The sequence below is a fragment of the Mytilus californianus genome, unplaced genomic scaffold, assembly GCF_021869535.1.
Source record: "Mytilus californianus isolate M0D057914Y unplaced genomic scaffold, xbMytCali1.0.p SCAF_6, whole genome shotgun sequence".
NCBI lineage: Eukaryota > Metazoa > Mollusca > Bivalvia > Mytilida > Mytilidae > Mytilus > Mytilus californianus.
Genome location: NW_026262712.1, coordinates 32,406,295 through 32,423,175, shown reverse-complemented (window position 1 = coordinate 32,423,175; position 16,881 = coordinate 32,406,295). Strand labels below are relative to the sequence as shown.

General features: G+C 32.5%; 1 protein-coding gene across 2 annotated transcripts in view; it reads left to right on the top strand.

Annotated features, from left to right (window-relative positions):
* Positions 1–16,881, top strand: part of LOC127704992 (uncharacterized) — an 86,643-nt gene that overhangs the window by 40,871 nt on the left and 28,891 nt on the right. For both annotated transcript variants that reach the window (XM_052209236.1, XM_052209237.1), the window contains 15 exons: positions 648–835; positions 3,135–3,276; positions 4,467–4,942; positions 5,669–5,933; positions 6,275–6,364; positions 6,776–6,948; positions 7,543–7,640; positions 9,241–9,472; positions 10,382–10,504; positions 11,397–11,584; positions 12,559–12,734; positions 13,708–13,961; positions 15,148–15,270; positions 15,744–15,952; positions 16,337–16,493. In XM_052209236.1, the coding sequence (XP_052065196.1) occupies positions 648–835; positions 3,135–3,276; positions 4,467–4,942; positions 5,669–5,933; positions 6,275–6,364; positions 6,776–6,948; positions 7,543–7,640; positions 9,241–9,472; positions 10,382–10,504; positions 11,397–11,584; positions 12,559–12,734; positions 13,708–13,961; positions 15,148–15,270; positions 15,744–15,952; positions 16,337–16,493 (2,894 nt within the window). The remainder of the gene's footprint in view (positions 1–647; positions 836–3,134; positions 3,277–4,466; positions 4,943–5,668; positions 5,934–6,274; positions 6,365–6,775; positions 6,949–7,542; positions 7,641–9,240; positions 9,473–10,381; positions 10,505–11,396; positions 11,585–12,558; positions 12,735–13,707; positions 13,962–15,147; positions 15,271–15,743; positions 15,953–16,336; positions 16,494–16,881) is intronic.

Sequence of the window (16,881 nt, the reverse complement as noted above, 5' to 3'; positions counted from 1 at the left end):
ATTGACGAAATGCGCAAACGGAGCAGAAAAATAGGTACCATTAATGCTAGTATACTGCAACAACTCCAATCGATAAATGCTACGGATTCCCAAAAGCACGGACATGCTATACTTATTCAACGAAAATTTAGGGTGAAATTAGCATGTTGACTCGTCAACAACCATTGAGTGGTTAGTTACTTTTACCCGGCTTTTAATGATACAACGCAATATCATTTGAACCGACTAGATTGGTAAATCGGGAGATATGCATAAACTGTCATGTAATCTATTTGATTAATGTGTGGCGGGAACATACGCGTGTTGGACGTGATGTCTTCTCATCTTTTGGGGTTTTTTGTTACTTGTAAGCAATTAGATTTAATAAAGTCTTGTCTTTTCATTTTGGATCATTAGTGACCGAGTGGTCATATTAATTAGTAGTTCAATTACTGTATCACTAGCCTATCCTGCAACCCCGCACGTTGCAGGTGCGTTCGACTCCAATCTTAATTGACTAGGATTGTCAGTTTTCCTGCCGAAGGTCGGAGGTTCTCTCTGGGCACTCCGGCTTTTTCCGCGAATACAAACTTACCGTTGCGATATATCCAATAGTCTTGAAAGTGGCGTTTAACAGCAACACTTAATCAATCTTTTCATTTTAATAGAAATCTTGACAATAATCCACTAGGGTGCGAATGCAGTACAACAGGAAGTATTTTCAATGCGATCGGTGCTGTATCATCAGAAACACATTGTTCAATTCCAACAGATGTAGCTGGCGTTTGGTTTTCTACTGCAAAAGCAGCGGATCCATTATTTTATGAGAATAAAGACAGAACACTATTTCAATGCAGTAGGTGATATTTAAGATAAGTTCACTTCTCTGGATGACATGGTGTTATATTATCTGACCAACAGTACAGAATCTAATTTAGGTGTTATACAGGATAATTATCAAATAACAATAATGATAATAATAATAATAATGATAATAATAATAATGATAATTATAATAATAATAATAATAATAATAATAATTATAATGATAATAATAATAATAATAATGATAATAATAATAATGATAATAATAATAATAATAATGATGATAATGACAACTTTACAATAAATGTAGCTGGAGGAACATAACTTTAATGTTTACGTAATCGATATTTAACAAATAGCAATGAATTACGCAAATATTGAAAGAAAAAAATGTTATATGACATGATGATATTAAACCTGACCGTTATCATGGTTATTAAACATGTTAAACAATAAAAAATAAATATGGCGTAACGAATTATAAGCCTTGTATCTTTGAATGTTTTTTTTTTATAAAAAAAAACAGTTAAGATCCCATTCTTTTTGTTTAGAACGTTAGACACACGTCTACAAAGGACTCATCAGTAACGCTCTTATCAAAACAAGTTTCAATCAATAACGAAGTTGAAAAACTAAAAAATTGTGACAAATCTGGCTAATGCCATATATGCCCGGGGGTAGAACACCTTATTGTTTAAAATCATATTTACATTCAATGAACATATGTAACATCTTATTTACTACATGTAATGACAAATACTGCGAAAGAGAATAACTAATAACTCTGTAGTAGAAAACACTCTTTGCTTTAGTACTTTTTATTATGTCGATGGTTAAGATAATAATCATTTTTTCTACGACTGACGAAAAATAGTCAAGATTTTTTTATACAGGTACATGATATGAATATCTGATGAAAAACAAAAACAACAAGTAATCCTGTGTTAGGATGCCAACACAAAAGTCTCCAAAACGGCCCCAACCATTGTTCTGCTGTTTCCATGGTAACGGCAGCCATTTTGAAATTTCAAAGTCGGATAGCACATCTACACATGACAGGTCACATAACGTACAAGTTTCATAAAAATTGGACCAATTTTCAAATTTAGCCATTCGTGTTTCCATGGTTACGGTGGCCATTTTGGAAATTCCAAAGTCAAATGCCACATCTACATAAGACAGTCAACATTTGTGTAAAGTTTCATTTAGTTTAAAGCATTTTGAATTTTTTGACATTTTTGCAGTTTCCATGGTAACGGCAGCCATTTTGAAATTCCAAACTCGGATGGCTCATCTACACATGACAGGTCACATTACTGTCAAGTTTCATAAAGATTGGATCAAATCTAGATTTTTCGCATTTTTGTTGTTTCCATGGCAACGGCGGCCATTTTTGAAATTCCAAAGTCAAATTCCAAATCTACATATACTCGTTAACATCTCTGTAAAATTTCATTAAATTTGAAGCATTTAAAAAAAATTTCACATTTTTGCAGTTTCCATGGTAACGGCGGCCATTTTAAAAATTCCAAAGTCGAATTACAGCTACATATGGTGCTACCTGTAATAATCTATCATTAAATAACATATAAAGTACATTGGAATAATTCAACACTATCACATGACTATCACATGACTATTGTTCTAGAATGTTCCATGAAAATTCACCCCCTAAAATAATTCCAAGATGACCCCGGGCTGAAATAAAAAATGTGGAATGGATACCTAGACATAGGTCTCTTGTATTACACAAAACTTTAAGGTTCTACCAGTAGCGAATCCATAGTTGAAAAATAACCCCACCCATGTTCCGGCCCCCAAATAGTGCCAAGTTGACCCCCATTTGAAATAAAAAATAGCGAATGCACCCTTAGGGATACTACCCCAACATCATACCAAATATAAAGTTTCCATCATTTAAAGCTTGGAAGAAAATGGTCGGACAAATTAGGGTTAAGAATAATAATAATAATAATAATAATAATAATAATAATAATAATAATAAGAAACGGGACAAAAACATAAAGTCCCCAAAACTCCGTTTTGGCGACTTAAATATCTGATTTGTCAAAAGAAAAACACTTTTATTGCTATTCTTTATTAAGGTCGTTCTTAAAAGATGATCAAAATTTCAATGAACAAGTAAATTCTGTGTAGAAGAACATGTAATGTTTTAAAATGGTCATTTGTGATATTAGGAATAAAATGCCCGAATTAATATTAAAAAAACCACGACGTCAACTGAAAACTAAAGTCCGCCTACAATTTTTGTCACTCCATTCCGACAATTTGTGTAAATATTTGTACCTTGAAATCTTTTTTATGTTTAGGTGCAGGAAATATTAAAGGGACTGCTGCCTCGAGTACAAGTATGACAATAGAATGGACAAGACCTAGATTTTTGTTCGAAATTTTTGGAGACAATTCAACAAGCTCTTTAAAAAAAGCAAATGCAAACACAGAAACAGTATGGTATGTTAAAGAACCACATGCCTCTGCTTTGGTGTTGATGCTTTGGTGTTGATGCTTTCTAAAGATTTATGTAGTAGCCTTCAAAACCTTTTCAAGTAAACCAATTGTGAGCTGAAACCGCCATTTTGATCTGAACAGCTCTACAAAGACTGATTGATAGATTATTAAGTCGTGTTCATAATATAAACTCATCATACGTACCAGGATTACAATTTTGTACGCCAGACTTTTTGTCAACAATAAACTCATCAGTAACGCTCGAATCAAAAAGTTAAATCACAAAAATACTGAACTCCGAGAAAAATTCAAAACGGAAAGTCCCTAATCAAATGGCAAAATCAAAAGCACAAACACATCAAACGAATGGACAACAACTGTCATATTCCTGACTTGGTACAGGCATTTTCTTATGTAGAAAATGGTGGATTGAACCTGGTTTTATAGCGCTAAACCTCTCACTTGTATGACAGTCGCTTCAAACAATTCAAAGAGGTCACATAAAGTACGAAGTTGAAGAGCATTGAGGACCCACAATTCCGAAACTGTGCTGGTGATACCTTCTGGGAGAAAACCTCTACCAGCAGTGTCATTGACCCAGTGATTGTAAATAAACTGATCATAGATAACAGGATTAAAATTTTGTACGTCATATTCGGGCGTTTCGTCTACAAAACACTTGAATCAAAAAAGTTAAAAAGGTCAAATAAAGTAAGAAGTTGAAAAGCAATGAGGACCAAAAATTCCGATAGGTTTTGCCAAATATAACTATGGTAATCTATTTCTGGCGTAGAAAATCCTATGAATTTTGAAAAATTTCAAAGTGAGGTAAACAGTTAATTTATTATAAACTCATCATATATACCAGTATTAAACATTGTGTACGCTATATGCGCGCGTTTTGTTTAGAAAACATTCATCAGTGACGCCTGAATCAAAAGATTTATAAAGCCAAATCAAGTAATAGGTTAAATAGCACTAAAGACCCAAAATTCAGAAAACAAATAAGATAGACATTGACCAATTGATAATATTGAAATACAATTCGACTGTAATAAAAACATTTCAACAAGCTTGATACACAAAACAACCGGGGTATGGCAGAGATGGTAAAATGGACAATGATTGATCAGAAACATAACATAACACGTTTAATGTATGTACAAATACTTCTTTTCTTGTTTTCATTTAAGGGACTATATAGTAACATGTACAAGCACAACAGCAAGTACGCTACAGAAAATTGTTCGTGTTACAGTTGATCTACCACCGTACTGTTATGCAACTTTTTACAATAGGACAGATTGCCTTGATCCAGGGTGTCTATATTTTGATACTGCAACCGACGCGGTCAAATGTAACAGTCCGTGTGTACCGGTAACTATTGACATGACTCCTATAACAACAGCTGATTGTACGGCAGATTGTTTATTACTGAACGGCGCCATCAGTAATACTGGTTGTACAAGATCTTGTTCAAGAACATCAGCCGATTTAACCAACTGCTCAACTGTGTCCTACCACTCAGCGGAAGTCACGGTTACAGATGGTGATGGACTGTTGCCATTGACAACATATGAATGTGATATACAGATGCGTGTTGATGATTATACGAGTGCAAATAGTATTCCAGTATTTGTATATACACCAGCCACATCTACAACTGGAGGTATATAAGATAGACTTTAAATTTTATTCCTTGTTATAAAGATGTATTTTTTAAATATAAGATTCTCTTTCCTCTTACTTTTACAGATTCATATGATTAATTAGCAATATATCATCTGAGCTGCATATATCATATTGCAGTCAAATGTCTGTATCTACCTCAAATTGTTCTTTAGCTGAAGTTGGGCCTTGCAATACGACCAGTGTTACATGTGTAGCGTACGTCATATCATGCCAGTTTTTGAATAGTAATCGTTTGTCTAGTTCTTTATAATTATTTATGTTTGCCTGTTGTTTGATATGTCTGTTTTTGGTTGCTTTAGATTTTTCTCGTTGAGGTATTATACGCTGGGATTTGATCTTTTTATTCCTCCTTAAGTATATGTGTTCTGGACCTACTAGTCAATGACTATTTCTTATCATCAATCTAATATTAGTTAGGCAACCAACTTTCAATTTGCGTGGTCAGATTCATAGGGCCTCCCTAGCTGTATAACGGAAAAGTTTTTGATCTATTGAAACCGAATTTCTGGGTCTTCAATGCTCTTCAACTTCGTACTTTATTTGGCCTTTTATTTATTTTATTTGAGCGTCACTAATGAGTCTTTTGTAGACCAAATGCGTGTCTGGCATTCACAATTATACGCCTGGTATCTTTGATAACTTTTATTTGTGTTAATGTTTTCATTATTTTCCCTAAAAGTTTGTGTCTTTTTATGTTTTTCAGGTACAACCGGTGCTACAGATATACTACTGAACGTTACTTACTACGACTTCAGTGCTGGAAATGATGATTTTTCTAGTGCTAGTGGTTTATTACCACGGAGTCCATATCACATGACCAGTCCTTTGGGCTCCTGGTTGGCTATTTCTGATAACCCTACAAGTGATACATTTTCGGACTGGTTCCGATCAACGTCATCAAACTATGTGAAGCTTGATCAAATATTGTTGCAACATGATACAAGTATCACTTCTTCAACTATTCACAAGTAGGTTTTAAAGCTATATAAAACATGAAAAGAAATGAAATCAACACATGCATTCCAAGCGCTTTTCTGAATTTACCTTCTACATGAACGCACAAAGCCGAGTATTTGAAAGCCAAGGATCTATAAGAGCACACACGATTAAAGAGCTATATAACCAAAATGAAGTGTTATTTGAGAAAAAACGCACCGAATTAAGAGATCGAAGTAAACGTATTATACATTTGTTTTTATGAAATACATTCAACTGAGCTGAAATAATCAGCATTACAATTGCTTAGCTATAGTTTTATTGAGAATTGCAAAGACTTGGATTTAGATATTCATTATCAAAAATTTTGTAGATTTTGGTCAGACACCTTTTATCCAGTTGATGACTCTGGGTATGGATCAGAAGGTCAAACTGACTGTTCGGGAGGTTTACATAATTTTATGTAAGTTTATTTATAACTTTTCTCCTTATTATTTCAAATGCTACAGATAACTACATTTATTTACTGCAAAATAAGTTATCCTGAAATCCTTTAAAAACAAGCTCAGTAGTAGTACGTGTTTCCAAAAAAAAAACAATAACCTAAGACTTCTTTTCAAAGATTGTTTAAAAAAAACCATCCAATCATGTCAAAGAGGTCATGAGACTCATTCTGCTGATTGAAATAGAACAATGTAGTAAAAACATTGGAGTGACCATAAGAACGTATATTTTGTACAGACATTAATTGTTGAATTCAAACCAATTCTCCCTAACGTTTACTCACATCTATGTAGCTGTATTGACTCATTTTTATCGCAGTTGCCTACTTTGCAATCAATTGTACTTACTCAATATGCAGTTTTACTTTTAGATTCACATCTGCTATTCGAACCGGACTGAAATACTTAGGAACAGAGAAAATTACTATTGGAGGTGGAGAGGAACTATGGTTATTTATTAACAAACACTTAGTTATAGAATTGGTGGATGATAGATCATCAGCGAGCATTGGTTGTCAAATGATCGATCTTGCTAATGCTAAAGGTATGATATTTACTGCAGAACATTGAATTTAAAAGATACTTTTACAGCTTAGTTGAAATCATCTACAAATATAAACGATTTAACAAAATGGATATGCCTGTACCTAAATAAGAGGTTAAAATTGAGAGAACCGAGTGATATTTCAATAAATAATATGACATACAATGGCCTTTATAGAGTTGCCAATCTGATCTCCAATATTCATATTGTATTTGTCTCTGGTTGAATGCATTATTGGAATATATTTCAAAACATGTGACGTATTGACCACTTGAAACTGGTCATTTTATTTTAAGATATGATTAAAAGCCATTCAAACAATTGCTAAATGTATCAATAAATCTCCGGTAAAACCTTTTGACTTGTGTGGCTCAATCTCTATTTTTAGGAAAAGTGTCGGCTTTTAGTCTTTTTTGCTATTACTGTCCTTCCAACATTAATTTTAATTACCGCCATAATGTCTTCTTTTACATTAACCGAGTACCGCCTAAGCATATTTGGTTTCAATACCTGAAAAAAAAATTATGAACCAAAATTGAAAATGAACTTTTCTAGGAAAATTAGCATCTGTGTAAATTTTTTTTATGCTAATAGATGGTGGACCAATCATACCACAAGAGGGTGTCATTGTCAACGGTGAATGCACTGGTATGTCTCCTAAATCAGCATCTTCAGTCAGTTTGACATTAGAGGTATGATGAAATTAGATAGATCATGCATTTATAGAAAATTCATACAATCAAGGCCCATCATAGAATTTGTGATTACAGAACACAGATGTCGAGTCACATCAATATACTATTATTTCTTGATTTCAATAATCAATTTTCAAATCAATCTCTTTTTGATAACTTTGAACTACTAATAGAATCACTCCTCCCCTGTGGAACCTGATGTAAATACATCATCTATGTTAACAACTGTCGGATAGCACCATAAACAACTATATTATCAGTATTAATAAAGGAACTGAACTTACTTTATAAAGTATGTTCTGGTTATATTGTGAATCTAAGCATGGGGCGTAAAATCTCAGTTGAGAGGCATTCATAAACCTGTCATCATTTATACATAAGGTATAAACATAGGCAGGGTTTCCTCTCTCAGTCAATTTTCTTTTTCGCCACCCCTTTCGCTAAAATTATATTTTTTTCTCGACACTTTCAACTTATTTTACTCTTTGGAAACAAGCTAAATTTCATTTCAAAGCCATGTCCATCTGGGAGTAACATTGAGTCCCAGTGTACATAAATGCCTTATCTCTATTTGATAATTAACATTCTGATGAATAATCACTGAATTAAAACAATAATTTTTATTCAAATTTATGAATTCTGTATAATTACATTACAAAGGCATTAAAACGGTCCGCTTGTCATTGCATCGGAGTGTCCATTGTTATATTTGTATCAAAAACATCAGCGTCTTCAATCTATTTATTGGAAAATTTCTGTTTAGTTGAAGGTCTTCGAATAAAATCAAAGATTTTGATCAACTGTGTAGATGTTTAAAAAAACAGCTTTCTTTTCCAAAATGTGTTAAAAGTTAGATCGTAAAACTATGTTTAAAACATGAGCGCCAGACTAATTGCAAAGTGCCAACTTCAAAACTATTATTTTGTTTTGTCGACATATTTAATATTAAACAATACAATTAACACCTTTTACTGATTAGTTTATTGTCGATAGCTATCGAATGCTTGCACCTTTTTCCAATTAGCTGATTATTGATTTTCTGTCAAGATCGAAACGTGTGACGAGTTCAAGGTTAAAAAGCTGACTGATTAGGAAAAAAGTCACAGCTGACCGAAAAAATAAACAAAATGAACGATGTCGAACCGCTTTATTCTTTCGTAAAAACACTTTCGCCAATAATATTTTTTTTCGCCAAGTGCAAAAATGGAGAGGAAACCCTCCACATACATTTAAGTATCGGATATTTGATGTACTTGTAAACGGAACGGAATCATCTCCCGTTTATCAGAAAACATCAAAATGAAATATTTAAAGTAAACATTTTTAAATCGCCCATAAAAAATTCAGTATGCGTTTTGCCGATAAGCCTGATACTTTAGTATAGTACTACTTGTTCGTTTTATTTTTTACGAATTTTAAACACTCTGCAATATATTTTGATCATTTCAATAGCAACACGTTAAATGTATCAAATACATTATCTTTGTTACAGTTTTAAGTTTGTTGTTTTATTTCTATCAGTCCTTGACTTAATTCTCTATGTTTAACAGGTTTAGTATGAAACTACTTAATATAAACTTTTTTAATATCATTTTAGATAGGAGAAACATACCTATTTGAGATATTTCATGTTGAACGAATGGCTTGCTCTTCGGAATTTCTGGTTCATTTAGAGGATGTTTACCTTTCTGTGAATGAAAATGACATTCCTCCTTTTCATTACAAGTTTTCTGTATCGGAAAATCTCAACGTGAATGGAATCGTAGGAACGTTTCCTTTATGGGATATTTTCAAAGTAGGACCAACGTTTTCAGTGGAACTTCTTGCTGGTAAATTTTAATACATTTTCAGATGTCTATTAGGATAAATTCACTTCGTATTTCTTATCTGCATAAATTCACTCATTTGTTGGAACTCTTTTTTACTCATTGTTATACTTTTCTAACCAATCATCCTGACTATGTAGACAAATAATAAATTCAAAGCTGATTTTCACCGAGACAGTTACATCTGTTCATTTTCACATAAAAAAGTAAAATAACAAAAATACCGAACTCCAAGGAAAATTCAAAACGGAAAGTCCTTTGTCAAATGGCAAAATCAAAAGCTCAAACACATCAAACGAATGGAAAACAACTGTCAGATTCCTGACTTGGTACAGGCATTTCCTTATGTAGAAAATGGTGAATTAAACTGGTTTTATAGCTAGCTAAACCTAGCAATTGTATAACAGTAGCATAGAATTCCATTATATTGACAACAATGCGTGAGCAAAATAAACAGACATAATAGGTAAAAATATCAAAAATAGGGGTACAGCAGTCAACATTGTGTTATAATCTTAATCATTATAAAACAAATAACTGTTTCCTCCATTTCATTACAAGTTTTATGTATCGGAAAATCTCAAAGTGAATGGAATCGTAGGAATGTAATTATAAATAACTACAAAAAAGTAAGGACAAATATAAAAAATTTTCATTTATTTCGTTTTCATGGGATTTGTTATCATTACCCGATGATTTTTCTGACAGAACTGATTATTCTGCATTGATATTTGAATACACCAAAAACCAAATATGGACAAAGAACAGAGGCTGGGTGTATAACGTTTAAAGAAACAGATATGGATGATACACATACTTTGATTTCAACTGATTTCTATGTCAATTGTAATACTTACATTGTTGTAGCAGACACTTTCATGACATTTTACCAATAACTCTTATTTATTCTAGGGAATGAAGCTAGACATTTTACTTTAAAAGATGACACGACCGCAAATAAAAATCTAGGAACTACAACAGCTCCGCCAACATATTCATACTTTGATCTGTTTGGTACCAATATATCATTTGTAGGTAAGCGTTACTATGTTGCTCAGTCTAAACTATTCAATGTTGTGTTTTGTATACTGTTGTTTGTCTTTAAGTCGTACTTCGATCGTCTTTTGCCATGGCGTTGTCAGTTTGAATATTCCTGTGGTATCTTCCGTCTCTCTTGTGTATGCCAATATTAGATCAAAAAGTAGTAACGTAATGTTAAGTTAAGTATTCTGAGGCACAATAAAAATAAACAAATGTGAGATAAGATAATTGGAATTTCAAGTACTTCAAACAGACTAAGGGGCATCTACAAAATATACTCTACAAATTGCATGCATCGCCCATTATAGAAATCCAAAGAGGTATCCATAAGCAGTTTCAAACAAGTATAACAAAAATACCGGACTCCTAGGCAAATTCAAAAAGGAGAAGGCCAATCAAAATGAAAAAAAATCAAACGCTATTAATCAAACAAATACTGCTGTTCACATCCAGTCAACGGCCATGATCATTACTGATTTTGTTGAACCAGATTTCAACCTTGAGAGAACATGAGATGAAGTATGAACTAGGCAGCTGTTTTTTTTTTCTTTTCACATGTTGGCATCCCGGGCATTATAATAGATTACTTTACACTATGGGTTTTATTCATAATTTAAAAGCCGTAATGTGACTTCTACATTTTCGAAGATTTTTCCTATTGTCCATTTGTCTAGCTGTTTCATTCAAAATAATATATATAGTTGTCAATTATTTTTTAAATTTACAAAATTTGACAAGGACTGAAATTAATTACTGTTTTTTTTAAAGATCCCTTAGAATTTTCAAACTTTTCTCTTGTAAATAATGAAGTAAATAATGAAGATAAATTCAGATATAAATGATTACAGTGATAATAATATAAGAGGTGATATACTTTTCATTGCAGAATGTGCAGGCACTAATATTCTATTACCAGAGCCAAATACACCTGGATCAGAATCTTTCACAATATCCACATCAACTGTTTTACCTGCCTTAAGTACAATTTTGGACTTTGAAGTTGCTACAGAATACATTTTGGAAATGGATATAAAAGACATGGGTTCAAATCTAGAAGGGTCTTTAGTTGTAAAGGTATTACTTTTTGTCATATTGAAAACCACGATATGGTAATCGATCGCTAATTCTTCACACATTAAACAATAATCAATTAATTAATTTCTGATGTGAAGCGATGGATTTAAGAATTATAGCTTTAATAAATCTCCTTAAAGCAGTTTTCAATGGATGTTAGAGAGGATGGAAACATAAAATGTTTAGGAAAGACAAAAAATGTGAAGCTTTATATATAACAAACCAAGGCTTAAAAGGCATAAATATACTAAAACATGTATAAATAAAAGCAGACGTATAGTATACTTAAATTGGACAGCAGCTGTATTATCAAATACAACATGATTCTTAAAAGTGTTTTGGGTTTCAAAGGAAGATGTGTGTCGTCTGTCGTCTCAAAATAATATAAGCAGAAACGGTAGAGTCCATGTTTTAGTACGGGAAACCCTATATATCAAAAAGATAAAAAAAAATTTAAAAATAGCAGGTGCACAATTTCGTATCCTTTGGAAGAAGATCTGCAAGTTTGGTTGCATTGTGTAAAGCCGCTTAGAAGAAGTTGAGGATTAATAAAATCATATTATACGAAATGTCTGAATCCATGTTTGGTATAGGTAACCTAACAAATCACTTAGTTCTTAAAAATTAAAGTAGCAGGTGTGCAACTTCAAGGTTGGTTCAATACCGTCTAGCCATTTTCAAGGAGTTGAGGAGAAACTATGTGTTTCATGGAAGATGATGATACAAGACGACATATGTTATGTCTATGTCCTGGTCAAGCTGGACTCTATCAGGCAACACAACAGGTTAAGCCACTTTTAGAAATATAGGCCCAAACTTAGGTAAAATGAACAATATACCATCAGATTCAACCGAAGTGTAACTCATCAATGTTACAAAAAACGAAAGAAATGAACAATATTGTGATTTAATTCCATAAAATTATTATCTAGTTAACCATTATCTTAACCATTATCTTGTGTTTGTTGTTTCAGATTGTTGTAACAGACTTCAATGACCATTGTCCATTACTATCTCTAACAGATGACGTCTTTATTACACCACAACCTCTCTTACAAATTCCTCCTCTGTTGACTGTAAATAGTTCTGATCTGGACAGCGGTATAAATGGAGAATTCTTCTTTTACGTGTCATTAGTACATACTGAAAGGTGATGGCTATATTTACCATAAATGCACATAAATCGAAGCAATTGATTGGTATACGTCTATAAGGCATCAAACAATTAAGGGACCGACCGTTTAGTTCTGAGGGGGAGGTTTCTTTTAATTCGAAACATTATGTTCGTACCACTCAATCTTCAAATTATTTTTTTACCGCTTGAAGCGCAAAATTGTTTTAAGGACTTAACATAAATTTAATGTCAAAAAAGTTCATTCAGAAAATTAATTTTTTTCTTCTTCCTGATCAGAATATCTATTTTTTCAAAGTGGGGAATATTTTTTTTAGCGAAAAACCATAACCCCTATCCCCCGTAGGGTCAAATGGTAGTTCCCTGACATACAAAACAAATAAAACATCTAGAGGTCGACCTCCTGTCTACAGCAATATAGAAGAGTATATACAGTATGTCACGCTCTAAATCGACCTAATCTGGAAACGTCCAACATAATTTGACATCAAGACCACCTGCCATACTGCAATTTTGACTGAGTCTATTTCTTATCGTGGTTGACTCATTCATAGTAGAATACCTTGTATTGAATCCCGGTCTTGTTTGACTTGATTTCATACGATTCTCTCATTTTTTTTATTTATCTTTGTGTATTAAAAACGGACTAACGAGTTATGAAAATCGTAAACTACTACTACATCTCACAAAAAAGACATCTGAAGGTTGAATTACGATATTAACAGTAAACAAGGGTTATACTATATAACTATTTTTAAAAGGCCACGTGTCTTGAAAGTCGCAAATACTTTGAACAAAGATTATCAAAGATATGACAACACCAAATTACTAAATTATAATCTATGTAGATGTACATAACGAAAAGCACAAAGATCAAATAAAATTTAAGTACTCACTGAAAAGAGGACAGAGGGTTGAAATCGCTGATGTGATTGATTGTTCACTGTTTTATGTCAGTTATATTAACATTTGATCTCTCCATCTGAAACAGTCCTGTCATAAACTATGATGAATCGCTAGATATCAGAAGAGAAATATATAACGACACCACAGAGCTGACAGTTACCTTGGCAGTAATTGATGGAGGTATCCCACCAAGAGGTAGTGCCATCAATATCACAGTAAATATCAGTAACACGTGTCTAGTCAACGAACAGTTTGAAAAGACTAACTTTACATTCAGCGTTAATAACAAAACTGGAGAGTTTTACCTCAGAGTCCCGGGATATTGGACTGTTGATTTCCGTAAGTAATGAGACAAATGTGGTTACTATCATGTTAATAAAAACTCAACAAAGATATCTTGCTTATAGTTAGTACGTCAGACGCGCGTTTCGTCTACACTAGACTCATATATTGCGCTCGAATCAAAAAAGAAAAAAATACTTGACTCTAAATCATTGTCTGATCATAACATAGCCATGGTTAATGAAGGTGACTTTATACTCCAAAAAATCAATCATTACTGTAAACCAACTAATTTTCACGGATACATTATTTCGCGTTAAATCCTTTCTAGCCCATTTCGCGGCGATTTAATTTTGCGATTTTCAAATTTACTTGGTGTAGTTAAATAAGGAAAGATGTAAGTTTTACAAGTTCGCGACGTTTTATGTCCGCGTTATTTTTCTACTCGCGAAAGTCACTAAAACAAATCGCTCGCGAAAATTAGATGGTTTACAGTATATATCTGCTAATTTTAAATACAATACAACACACTGTTTTCTTCTATTTCTTGACCAGCACATTATCGGGTGTACACTTAACACAACATATCGTAAGTACATAGAATTATAAAGATACAACACGAGAAAAACCACTGCAGTTTCTAACTTGGCCTGGAACAAAACGAATAATTGGCGTGGTTAAACTGGTCGTTGCAGATCATAACCGTTCCCCTTTTATATCACGAACAGCAAATAACAAAAAGTATACAGAACATACATTTAAAATCAATAAAAAAGAGAATTTTACTCTAACTAAAAGATAGAATAGATAGCAAAACATGAAAACAATCAGAAAAATAAAAACATATTATTTTACCATATCAAACAACGATCTCGCTAACTGAAAGCAAAAAAAAAAATACAATAAAGTTAAAAGCCTTGACACATTTAATTGTCAGCATTTTAAAACATCATATTAGGAATTGGCAAGTTTCAGTATTAATTAAAGATTCAAATTCTTCATAATGTATCTTAAAAATTAAAACACTTCATAAATCATCCGTCTGAAGCGCTTTTCTGGATTTAACTTTTTCAGGAAAGCTCAAAGCCGAGAAATGTGTAACAAAATGCTGTACTGTTTTAGTTTTTCGCCTGAATTTACTCATCATCAATGTATTGAATAATATTTGCTATATATATCTGACTGATAATTAGAAAAGAAATAATTATTTCTTAAACAATTTGTTATGTACATTTTTTTTAAGAATGCTTGGATGACATTGGATTATCAAATGGAATTGTTCGGGATGAGCTTATTACTGCATCTTCATCAGGAAATTACCTTTCAAAGCCAGAAAGAGCTCGCCTTTGGCTAAATGCTTCAGCACGTAAGATTATTTTTATTCAAAGATACTCTTTAAACTTATTTAAATGTTGTTCTTTTTTTTGGTTTCTTGTAAAATGACCCAAACCTTTGACAAATATTTTTATTTAAAGTTGTTTGACATTTTGTGGTGTTCCTGAAAGAATGTGTTTAACAATGAATTAATTTTGTAACTACAAAAAATCAGATTATGCACTTAAGTATTGCCAGTCACAAATTCTATAATGGCAGGTTTTATATAATATATTTTAAAATTAGTTACATTCTTTCCTAAATAATTTGTCTTTCACAATATTGATCCAACTGTTTAGGTGTGTTTGACTTCATTTAAGTTTGAGTGTACCTTCTTAAGATTGTTACATATCAAAGACATCATGCAGTCGCGCTGAAATTACCGGTAGCTTATAAATTCAATTTCCAAGTGGTATTTGAATATACAAAATATAGCATTATCTAATTATATTTATCTAATTTAAGCTATATATGGACCTCTGACGGGTGGATGGATAGCTGATGATACGGATATAGCCCCATATATTCAAGTCAATTTGGAAGATGCGTATAAAATTACAAAAGTCCATCTACAAGGTCAACAAGACGAACCAAACTGGGTACAATCATTTCAGATTACCTCTTCTAATGATGGTGCTGTGTGGACTTTGTATCATGATGATTCTGGGGAATATGTACGTATAGTTTTTATTTAAATTGTTGTCCAGTATCTGAATCTAAAATAAAGATGATTACAACCATGTTCAATGGATTTGTATGACGTAAATTATTAGTATTTATGCTTTTCATTTTTGTTTAGAAATATTCTTTTTTTTCATTTGTTCTTTATTTGGGTTGGGTTGGTGTCATATTGCAAGAATCAGAATTATGTATGCAACCATAAGGAATGTAACTTCGGAAATGAGCAGGTCGGTCAAAATAACTCTGAACCTTTGAATATTTGTATTCGGACATGAAATAATTGTTTCCACTTATTCCAGATGATTACTATATAGCAATGACTACAATGTATAAGCACGCAACGATTTTTAAGCTGTTTCCCTTCGGATTAATTTTAGATTTTTCTTGGAAACAATGACCAAAATACTGTCAAGACATTAGTTTTGTCACCGCCTATTCTCGGACAGTATATCAGAATTAGTCCCAGAAACTGGACGGGAAGTGCAGCACTACGAATGGAACTTTCAGGGTGCACACAAGCGGAACAATACCACTGTATGTGTTTATGTTTTAATATGTAATCAACAAATGATGTTTTTGTTAAATGACTGTTAAACCGCATCGTATGATCCATCGATCTGGACTTGAAATACTAATATAACATAGATTTAAAGTTTGTAAAGTCAATTAAGGAATGACTGTAATATTTTTTTCTCTCTATGAAGAAATAATATCAAAAATGTGGAGCACACTGAATAACCTGCGTAGCGGGTTATTTTAAAGTGTGCACCACATTGTTTATGTTATTTCGAATAGACAGAAAAAATATTACAGTCATTTCTTATAATTTAATTCTAAATTCCATTTTATACCTGAGTAAAACATGAAAAAACGTTGATGACGTCACGGTCACATGACAAAATTATGTCTATAACCTGATAAA